Raw genomic sequence first — 11,888 nt, 5'->3', positions numbered from 1 at the left:
GCCCTGGGATGAAACAGTACAATCAAATCAGTGCAAACTCTTCAAAGTACAAAGCAAATGTCCCACTAAGAGTATAGAGGAACTGGGGTGGCATATTTTCTTAGAATTAAAAAGCAATGATAAAAATAACAGCCAATGTGTGCAAGACACAGTTCTTGGTCTTTCAATGTATTTAACCACTTAATCTTGACAAAACCCTTATGAAGAAAGTACCTTTGTTAACCCAGGTTTACAGATTAAAAATTGAGCAATGGAGACTTATAAGTGACTTGCTCAGGTAAGTTGTTGAGCTGGGATTCAAAGAAGTTTGGCTCCAGAGTTGATGACCTTAACTTCTATGCTTTTACTGCTATTCTTAGAAAGTCAAATTTGGCCAGTGTTTCATGTAAACCTTTACTTGCTCAGTGGATGTGCCAGTGAAGGCTCACTATATAATTCTCCCCCAGAAATCTCATCTATCATTTTGTTTCCAGAAAGCTGCCCCACCCTTTTGGAATAAACACTAAGTCATGCCCCCCAAGAATAAGACATGACAGTCCACTGGAGTCACCATCCTCTCAAAGAATGCAAACTATTGTGCACTAACAAGCTCTGAAGCAAAATATGTCACAAAGGAATGACTGCAGAATGTCAGGACTAGATGAAAACTTATGGTTAGGCTAACTAGCTTGCAAAACATCCCTTAGAAATAAAAGCAGATTGTCTTAACTTCCGTGGTAAAATGCAATTTACTCCCCATAAGGGAGTCACAAGGGTTAAGAGCAAAACCTTCTGACAATGTTATAACTGCCTTATTCTTAAGTTGCTAGAGGGACTGCAAAAAAGATAAAAGGGTTCAACTTCACAGAAATTATTTTCTATGAAACAAGGACTCCATTTCTTATATAACAAGACAAGAATTATAGTCATCCATCTATCCAAGCACTTATTCATTCATTTGCTAAAGTATTCACTCATTCCCAAATGTCTACTTATCCAAAACTTGTGCTAAATCCTAGGTACTTGTAGCACTTCCAAATCCATATTTTTCCTTCTGCCTGGTTTTCAGATTTTAACAATCTCAGTATATGGGATCCCAGTATATTCCAATAATCTTTCTATTGAATATGTTTCAGGAATCACAATCAGGCCATTCATTATGGCATAGTTTGGAGCTTCCATCCACTAACACAATGTAAAGAGTTCACTTAGGAGTTTTCCTTTGTTGCTCAGAACCTCGTTTTATATCTAGGATGCCTTTAAATACCACCTGCTTAGTCTCAAGCCAAACGTAAACAAGTCTCAGTCAGCAGTAAACTGCTGTCACTACCAAAGAAGCACTCAGATTTCCACAAACTATGTCTATGAAAGTTGGAAAATCCTTATGTCCTTATTGAAAAGTGCATCCACTGTGACAAAGACATATATCCTGAGTTTTCTCAGAGGACGGTGGAGAATGGAGCTCTGCCCTGCTTCCCTGCTAGGATCAATCAGTTGGTGCTGCCTATGCAAAGACTGCAATTCTAGCTCTGCTCTAAATAATTCTACTTCAGTGGTCCAGAGTTCTCCTAGCTCTAAGAAGTCCAAAACAATTTAATTCAGCATTTGGTTCTGAACCACATGAGAACACTATTTTCTGATGGGAGGGAACACTATTTTCTAACAAGGGAGGAAACTACTCAGAAAAGCAAACAAACCACATGTCAAGGTGTCAACATTCTGAAGATATTTATTCATGTTTGTATTTGTGGATTGAACATTTCTTCCATGCTCCAAAGTTTTGTTAAAAACAAGTTGTTACAAATCAATAAATAATAGCTGTAACTATTATCTATTATAAACAGAAAATAGACAGATACAACTACTTTGATATGCACAAGACTGAGTTTTTTCTGTTATAAAACTGATACACACGCCAGCATGTCTCTTTCTTTGTAGTATTTTCTCTTTTTTTTTTTTTGCTTGTTTTTTTCCTTTTTTTGTCTTTTTTTCGTGTCCGGCAACGGATCGCAACCCTCAGTGTCGCGCCCGTACCGGACCGGGACCGGCAACGGGATCGCAACCCTCGGTGTTGCGTCCGCACCTCGCTCAGCCAGTGAGCGGGAACCAGTCTGTATGTGGGATCCGAACCCTCGGCGGGAGCGCCACCGCGCTCCCAAGCGGAGCACTGTAGCAGTGCGCCACCGGGCCGGCCCGTAGTATTTTCTCTTGATACAAATTTTTTTATTGCACATTGCTTTGTGCTTGTCTTACCAGTTCAGGTTTGTAACATACCAAAGAATTACAAACATTTCCATTTGAAAGTTTTTTTCCACCAAACAAGGGCTTATTTTTGGCCATGTATTCATTTATATATTACTAACAAAAAAGAAGCAAAGTACAAAAATTAATGCATGTATATGTGTGTGTGTGTGCATGTGCATGTATGTGCAGGGCTGAGAATACTGGTATGAAGGCTTTTAACTGGCTGGTCATCAAAATCATATGTATTAGCCTATATACAATAGCCATTAAAAACTCACTTAGCTAGCAGCATATAAGTCACTGGATTGATCTTTTAAAGACTAGACAAACAGAATTCCCGGATACTGTTTCCGTTTGGGTTTTCCAGTTCGTATGGTTCCAGCTGACGATACTCAAAAGTAACACGATTTATGTGTTTTCCACTGGAGACCACACGCACCACAGTGTTGTCACAGCCAATTTTCATTTGGGCTATAATTGATGGAAAAAAAAAATTCCAATAGGTTAGAAACCATGCAGTCAAACCATTTCTGTCAGCCAGCTAATTTAAACAATGAAAGCAAGGGGGTGTATCTTGATGTATTTTCCTCTCATGTATTCAATCCATGCATCTACTAGCAGACGTTCTTGTTTTAGTTTTTATTATAATATATAATTATAGAAAAGTGAAATTGAACTCAGCCTTTCTCCTCATGCGCAAGAACACTGTTATCCAAATAAAACTGGCTGGAAAGAAGCAACAAGATATCTCCTACCTTTTTCATGTTCTCCCACCTGCACTGCTTGGGTGCAGTCTGTCAACTCTGCACCATTGCTCAGGGTCACATTCTCAGTGGTGGCAGTACTGCCCTCTAGGGACAGGTTGGAAATTTGCAGGGGCATTTTTTGGTTGTCACACTATCTGGGGTTGTAAGTGGCATTTAGTGGGCAGGGGCTAGAGGATGAAATGTATTCCTGGACATTTATGTAGACCAAAAACATTACCTGTTTATTATTTTCTGAGTCTAGATAATAACTCTTTTACTGAATATACTAATTTTGTTCTACTGTCCACATGCACCATTTATCTCTCATTTTCTTCTGTATTTCTTATATGGAATGGTTTCTGATATCCTTACTTCTCTTAGATCCAGTATTATTCATTATCTGTTTAAGAATCTGACAACTTTTTTTTTTAAATCTCTTCCAGTGCAGGTTTGCCTGAGCAGTTATGTATTGAAACTCAAGTTATGTTTATTTGAAATTACTTTCCTTTTATTTCTCCAGCCTCAAGCTAGTTTCTGAGGCAAGATTTATTTGCCCTCCAATATTCCTTTCTGCTGTTTTAATTTTCTTATCTTTCCCCCTCCACTTTGCCTCTATGAGGCATTTCTAAATGTTGAGAAACACTAACGTTGTTGTGTAACAGGAACCTAACAAACATGTGCCTGGGTTTAAATTAAGTAAAATAGTTCAATAGAGTTATTGTGGAAAAAGTCAATTTGAAGACATAATAAATATAAACCCTATAATTATTGTAATATGTCTATGTTAAGCTTCAAACAAAAGATCCAAATTTATTTTTCTTTAAATGACTTGAAAGGTCATTCTTTGTCTGATTTCCCTCTAAACTTTAATCTATATAACATGCCCTATTTCCTCTAGTTAATGTGCACATTACTTATTTGTTATTTTGACATAATTCTTAAATTAAGTCCAATTTAAAGGGCAGGATCCCTAAGAGTTTTACATTGTGTGAACAACTTAGGAGGGACTCATGAAGACATGGTGAATAAAAGAAAACAATGAAATTCAAAAAACACCGAAGAATGATATAATTCAAACCTTAAAGTTGTCTTAAAACTGGCTTCAATTATCTAGGTAACTTAGGCAAAAGTGGTGTTTCGGTCTTAGTCTCACCTTTTTGCCTAATTCAAGTCACATAATTCAAATGGAAAAATGACTCTGGCTTCAATTATCTAATTTTTAAAGCAGTAGTGTTCTTTAGTCTTAATCTCACCTTTTTACCCAGCTCAAGTACATCTCCTCAAAGGTGCTCTCCAGTCATTAGCTTGGAAGCAATTCAGTGCCTCAGACAGTGCATGCAAAAGGCCAGAGAAACCACATGCACTGACAGTTTAAACCAGGGTTCAAGTGTCAACTAGCATAAAGGAAGCCTCTAGTTTTCAGCAATGTGGGTTTTTAGGAATCTTTTGCCTTTACCTTGATTAGGAAGCTTGCCTTGAGCCCAGTCCTGCCTTAAATCTCCTCTGAGACTTTTTTTAATACAGGTGTATCTGGGAAAGGGTGGAATGCATATCAGGCCTTAGTGCATTCCTGTGTGTATTAATTCTATTTTAGAGATGTTTTGTTTATGAAGTTCCCAACATTAGCTCAGAGGGAAACAATTCTGGTGGTCTGACCTGGTTTTAATCAAAATATGTAACAGCTGATCAAAAGGATGGTCTGCTTTGAAGCTTCATTAACTAGCTGGTTAATGATCTGTGGTGACAGGAGAGGAAGGTGGCTATGGTGAAAATTAACTATGAGAGACTGGTGTTCTTCCTCTTCTGTTTTACTTTTGTCTCTTTAAAGATAACCTAAGTTTCCTGCATCTGAAGTACAGATATGGGAGTGACCTTTACATACATGTCTATGTAACCCTCTTCTCTCCAGGACTTCTTTGATTAGACTGGCCATGAGGCCAGTAATTCCCACTCATCCTCACCCAACCTGAGCATAATCAAATGGAAAACCCTCACTGGCATGCTGTGCACGAAACCAGTATTTTGTTACTGGTGACCACTTTCAGATTACAGAATTTATCTCTGTGTTGCAGTGGCCTTTGAGAGGCTGGTTTAGCTGCTAGAAGTTGGGAACATTCAGCAGTTCTTGGTATTTCCAATAAAGCTTTTTATGTTGTTTATTTACTATGAGTAATACACACGCACATACACACACATATGGAAAACTTAGTTATTATTCATTATCATATTATTACTAATGGATGATAAACCTACTATTTGAACAATAAGTTTTTCAGTTAATAGGTAAACTCTTCCGTCTCCAGAGGCTGAAAGCAGAGACCCCACCCCACCCCAAGAAATTGGAAAGAGCACAGAATTAAAAAGCTTTGTCTTTTTCAAGTTTTACTTGGGCCAACCTTAAATACATATCCTTATTGCTTCATAGGTTTCTCTCCCAATGTCAGATATTTTGATAACAGATTTTGATACTGTACACAGGCTCAAATGTAAAGTCCTCATATTGGCACAATGTGCAAAGTTGAAGTTTTTTTGGTGCCTCTCCCAATGTCAGATATTTTGATAACAGATTTTGATACTGTACACAGGCTCAAATGTAAACTCCTCATATTGGCACAATGTGCAAAGTTGAAGTTTTTTTGGTGGAACTTGCCTTTCAATGTATAAAAAATTAACAGTGTTTTATTTAAGGAAACAATCTTAATAGGCACACAAATAATAATCAATGAAATATCTCACCAGGGCCATGAAAGGGATAGCAGAGTTCGGCTAAAGGCATCATCTTGGAAGGGTCCAATCCAGTTCCTCCCAGCAGCTCCACAAAGTCTCCTATTCCCCCACAACCTGCTGAGGGTTTCTAAGAAAAAAAGCAGTAGGGCAAGGTACATTTAAACCAATTACAGAAGTCAAATCATTTGACCAATGGCAGGTGGGTGAATTCACTCAGCCCTCAACATTCTGGTAGTGCTATTTAACTTAACATCTGGTACTCCAGAAGTTAAAAAAACATTTAAAAGAAAAAAAAAAAATGGGCCGGCCCGGTGGCGCACTGGATGGTGCGCTGCTTGGGAAGCGCGGCGGCACTCCCGCCCGAGGGTTCAGATCCCACATACAGACCGGTTCCCGCTCACTGGCTGAGCGAGGCGCGGGAGCAACACCGAGGGTTGCGATCCCGTTGCCGGTCCCGGTCCGGTACGGGGGCAACACTGAGGGTTGTGATCCGTTGCCGGACACGGAAAAAGACAAAAGACAAAAAAAAAAAAAAGAAAAAAAGAAAAAAAAAATAAGAATTGCTTTTATAAATCAGTTGAGTAATCATTTTTTTAAATGAGTACACAGTTTTTTAAAATAAAATTTTAAGCTCAAGGATTGGAATGATGAAATGGGAATCTTTAAACTCCATATAAGATGTATGGAAATTGAAACTGAAAATTCTTTGCTTTTCAAATCATTTGGACATACATACTGGATTATTAACTCTATGTAGTCAGAGTTAAAGTCAACTATATGCATTTTATAAATAGGGCTTCCACATCAGTTTTCCAACTCACCTCCTTTCCTCTTCTTTATAAAGGAATTTCTCTGCTATTGGAACACATCATTTCTACCACTAAGGATTTAGATTAATTATGAGTACATGGAAGAAAGAATTAAACCCTGATTTAGGGCCCAAGTGGCTAGAGTTATCATTGTCTTTCTCCTTTCAACTAAAACAAATGTATTCCAAACTGCTCAAAAGAATTTATTCTGAGACTTTGTGTAAACCACTGTAACGACCTTTTCCTGTTTCCCTTCATCCTTTCTACACTGTCTTGTCCACAGCAATTTTTGTGCCACCCTTTGCCACACAGAGCTGCCACTCTCAGTCCCAAATGTTGTACCCTGGGCCACCCATCTCCTGTGATCAAGGCTCCCTTGTGGACATGCCACCTGTGCAGGACATAGGGCACACACTTAGAAGGGCCCTGTGCTGGTTTAATGCTCTGCTGTTACTGCCTGGAAATGCTTACTAAGTTTTTAACAAGATCCCCAAATTTCCATTTTGTACTGTCCCGCACAATTTATGTAGCCAGTTTTTCCTGCGATCCTCTTCTTCATTAGGCGTACTCATTAAGAGAACAAGTGGAGTGTGACAAGGTGCTTAGAAGTTAACCAGATACACCCCGACACATAAGAACCCAAATTTAAAATAGAGAAGTTTCAACACACACACATATATTCAGACATTTAGAAGTACATCGAATTACAACTGGAACTAAACAAATTAGAAAATAATATAAGGGCAACTGTTTGGCTAATGAAGGGAGGCAGGCAGGGACATATATTTTTAAAGGGCCTACTATGGACTGGGTTCTATGCTTAGGTACTTTCCACATAATTTCATAAAATGATGAAATAGAGGTTTTATTAGCCCCACTGTGTACAGGACTTCATGTTCTTGTATTGAGAGTTAAATAAGCCATTTGGGGGGAAGAAAAAAAAAACTTAATTGCCTTTTCTTTGAGTAGAAGATGTCCAGGTAGAACATCTCTTAAGACTAAACTTCTCTCTTGGTTGTGTAGGTTCCAGACTTCAGCAGGTGGTGTTGAAGGAAAAAGGCAGACTCAGGAGAGAAAAATGGGAAGTAAAGAAGTTGGGAAGAAGGAGAAATAAAAATGAGGGGAACAAAACAAAGAAACAAGGAAGTTGGGCGCATCTACTCCTTGGTAGTCACTGACTTTTCTCTCTTCAAACCTCTCAGGTTTTCTTACAATGACAGAAACTGTAGGGACCTCTTTGGGGTTCAGTTCCTCACTAAATATCTTTGTTGAGGTTCTAAGCCACTGTCATCCCTTGCCTAGATACAACAATGAACCAAAAGAGTATCTAAACTCCTTCTACCAAATGTAAAATCCTCACACTGGCTCAGGCTGCAAAACTGAAGTTTTTTTGGTGAAACTCACCTTCCAGTATATAAGAAATCTCAGGTGTTTCACCTAAGGAAACAATCTTGATAGGTACATTAATAATAATCAAAGAAACATTTCATCAGGGCCAGGAAAGCGTAGCATGGCCACTACAGCCCATTCACTCTAAGCCCATTCTGCAAGCCAGAGTGACCTTCAGACAGTGTAAATCAGATCACATAGCTTTCCTGCCTGAACCCCTTCAGTGGTTTCCCACTGCACTTAGAATAAAGTCAAACTCCTATGAGCAGCCTGCAAGGCTCTCCACACTGGCCCAGCCTGAAGCCCTCTCATACCACTCCTCTACCTTGCCTTCTTGCCACTTCTGGAACCAGCATGTGCATTCCTGCCTCTGAGCCTCTGCAGGACTGTTCCCTCTGCTCCTCGTTCCTCCTGCGGCTGCTGGCTCCTTCTGATCTATGGCTCAGGTCTCACTTTAGATGTCTCCTTCTCAGAAGGTTTCTCTTCTGACCACATTATCTTAAGGAGCTCCTGCCCCTCCCTCCTCCCTCTTGTCCCCAGTCACTGTCTGTCACACCACTCTGCTGCATTTTCTGTTCAGCACTGACCACTATTTGAAATATATGACAATTTTGCCTCTCCCACTAGAATGCAGGTTCCCTGTGAACAAGAACTGTCTTGTTCATTGCTGATTTCCAGCATCTACAATAGTGCCTTGCACATGGTAAGCACTCAAAAATATTTTGTAAAGAAACAGATGCCTAGAACATTGCAGGATCTAAATTGTTAAGGGGGATACACAAAGATTACTCCTTATACCTTCAATAACCAAAGTGCAGATGTCCCGATCTGCTATCACAACATCCCATCTTCTATATTTTACATCAAGAATGACATACAAACAGTATCAAGCCAATAAGCCTGTACCAAAGACACACCAAAATGTCCTTCTCAAAAGATTATTCTTCCAACAAGGTCCAACTAGGAAAAAAAAGGCACTGGCCCATGAATTTAGGGCTTAAAGGAAATTGGATATATTCCTTTTCTCAGTCCTGTTCCTATTTACTTGGTTTTCACTAAAATCTATCTGATTAGGAACTATGACTGCCTTTGATATCAGCAAATACATCAGTCATCTTAACCTTGGCATGTGAGAAAATAAACGGAAATGAGGATGACTCAGAGGAAAAGAGCCACCAGTGCAAGTAAGCGCAGTGAAGCTCAGTGTTAATTTTAAGGTTCATACAGAAGTTCATTTGAAAACAAGTTGATAGGGATTTTCAGCTAATATTTTTGAGGCAAAATTGTATTGAATTAAATATAATGCAAAATACTCTTCAAAACTTTACTGTATTTTGCAATATAAAAATCCAATTTTGTGTTTTATGCTATAGCTAGCATTTCTTCATAACACAGTTCTGTCAATGAGATACTTCCTTCATGTCAAAAGAAAATTCCAACAATCAGAAAAACAGCTGTGTAGATGACTCACACTAGGTTCCGCTCGGAGAGAATTTTTGTAAAAGCGGCAAGTACAAGGGAGTTCAATTGTAATTATATACCACAACTTTACCAATTTGAAAACATTTCTGACATCACTAGAAAAGTATTCAAGTAGTCAGAATGGATACCTGAGTATGTGACTTCCAGCATAACTAAAATAGAAAAGGGATTTTGTTAAAGCAGCTAGGGCAAGCACATGTGAGATTTAATAGCCAATCAGAGGGACACATTACTTCAATTTGCTACCGTCCAGGTTTGCCCTGTATGATTGCTTTTGCTTTGATAAAGCTGGAGCCTTACAAAATGATTGGGAAGTGAGTAAGCAACTCACCTTTAACTGAAGACCATTTACGTGTCCCAGGGTGAGATCAGATATTTTGATCACCACAGGATAAATTATGGAGAAGCTGCAGTTTCGATGTTGATGCGGAACTACCAGGGTAAACCTCCCATTTGGGGTCTGAGAGATGACATTGCAGGCTTTGCAGGAAAAAAAAAAAATCATGTTTGCATTACTCAGTTTGCAGGGTTTTTATAGGAATTTATTATANTATGCTATAGCTAGCATTTCTTCATAACACAGTTCTGTCAATGAGATACTTCCTTCATGTCCAAAGAAAATTCCAACAATCAGAAAAACAGCTGTGTAGATGACTCACACTAGGTTCCGCTCGGAGAGAATTTTTGTAAAAGAGGCAAGTACAAGAGAGTTCAATTGTAATTATATACCACAACTTTACCAATTTGAAAACATTTCTGACATCACTAGAAAAGTATTCAAGTAGTCAGAATGGATACCTGAGTATGTGACTTCCAGCATAACTAAAATAGAAAAGGGATTTAGTTAAAGCAGCTAGAGCAAGCACATGTGAGATTTAATAGCCAATCAGAGGGACACATTACTTCAATTTGCTACCGTCCAGGTTTGCCCTGTATGATTGCTTTTGCTTTGATAAAGCTGGAGCCTTACAAAATGATTGGGAAGTGAGTAAGCAACTCACCTTTAACTGAAGACCATTTACGTGTCCCAGGGTGAGATCAGATATTTTGATCACCACAGGATAAATTATGGAGAAGCTGCAGTTTCGATGTTGATGCGGAACTACCAAGGTAAACCTCCCATTTGGGGTCTGAGAGATGACATTGCAGGCTTTGCAGGAAAAAAAAAAAAATCATGTTTGCATTACTCAGTTTGCAGGGTTTTTATAGGAATTTATTACATCTTTATTCTAGGCTCCTGTTCATGGTCTAGAGCCTTGTGCCCAGGATGTGAGTATATGTAACAAAGTCAATTTAGAGACAGGAAGGAGTTGAGAAATAAAAATCATCAATGACATATGGACATTGTCAGGAGGCCCTGTGATATAAGGAGGCTTCTAATCTTAAACTTAAGGCATTACCTTGTTTCTAAAAATCACAAAACATAAATCAACAACCTAACAAACAATACTAGCTGGTAGTAGTCCTAGGAAAACTTCAGTTAACTAGAGTCAAGGTTCAAGCTAGGATCTGGAAGAATCAAGGCTTAAAGGTGAGGCCACAACTCAAACCCTGTCTGTCTGAATCTTTCATTCACAGAATTTGGAGCCATAATGTCATTTTTTAAATATGAAAGTAAATAAATAATTTTAAGTACTTTTTAATAGTAACAAAATCGGCTGAGAAGAAATAGAAAGACAATGGACTTAAGTCTAATAAATATTTGCTGGGTGTTAAGTGATATGTTGAGTAAAAGGCAAATTTTTAATGTTTAATTCCCAAGAATTTCTGATATTTTTTTGTTTTGTATCGCAAATCTAGACTTACAATATAATTATTCTTCTAGATGTGAAGCTAGAAGTATCAGAATTTGCACTTTTTTTTGGGGGGGGGGCGGCCCCTGGTTCACTAGGGAGAGTGCGGCACTGGTAGCGCCAAGGCCCCAGGTTCGGATCTTATGTAGGGATGGCCCGTGCGCTCACTGGCTGAGCAGCATGGTGCAGACCACACTGTGTGCAGGGTTGTGATCCCCTTACCGATCAAAAAAAAAAAAAAAAGAATTTGTACTTTTTTTTTTTTGCTAATTATGGGACAAAATTTCTGATTTATCAGAAAAGGCCAGACCACAACTTGACTCCATATTGTATTTTTAATTACACTTAATTTCAAAAAGCACTGAAATTCCCTGATGAATGTAGAAGATTTCTGATTTCTAACCAAACAAAATATAGGAGAAATATTTCATTTTGTCCTCTAGAACTATTCTGCTCCAGTCCTCAGAAACAGGCTTTTTCAGGGGCTTCCTTCAAGAAACCTTTTTGTTTTTTTAAAAATAGAAATCAGAAAATCAGTAGTACATTATGCTTTGGCAGTAGGCTCCATCCTTCAACTGCATGGTGTTAATAACACTATTGTATGCAACCTAAAATGAGTGATATATTTTCTTTTTCTGATTTTTTTTTTCCTTTTTTTTTTTTGTGTGTGTGGCAACGGATCGCAACCCTCAGTGTCGCGCCCGTACCGGACCGGGACC

The 11,888-nt window shown here is 38.6% G+C and overlaps 1 protein-coding gene across 1 annotated transcript in view; it reads right to left on the bottom strand.

Moving 5' to 3' along the window:
• Positions 1 to 2,149: 2,149 nt before the first annotated feature.
• CRHBP (corticotropin releasing hormone binding protein) overlaps positions 2,150 to 11,888 on the bottom strand; it is a 14,859-nt gene continuing 5,120 nt past the window's right edge. Inside the window, exons 5-7 of the mRNA XM_008581956.1 lie at positions 10,378 to 10,526; positions 5,706 to 5,823; positions 2,150 to 2,694 (exon numbers count right to left, since the gene is read on the bottom strand). Coding sequence (XP_008580178.1) covers positions 2,537 to 2,694; positions 5,706 to 5,823; positions 10,378 to 10,526 — 425 coding nt within the window. The 3' untranslated portion in view covers positions 2,150 to 2,536. The remainder of the gene's footprint in view (positions 2,695 to 5,705; positions 5,824 to 10,377; positions 10,527 to 11,888) is intronic.

The sequence above is a fragment of the Galeopterus variegatus genome, unplaced genomic scaffold, assembly GCF_000696425.1.
Source record: "Galeopterus variegatus unplaced genomic scaffold, G_variegatus-3.0.2 Scaffold2494, whole genome shotgun sequence".
Classification (NCBI taxonomy): Eukaryota; Metazoa; Chordata; class Mammalia; order Dermoptera; family Cynocephalidae; genus Galeopterus; species Galeopterus variegatus.
Note: the sequence above shows the minus strand (reverse complement) of the source record. Positions and strands in the feature narration are given on the sequence as shown.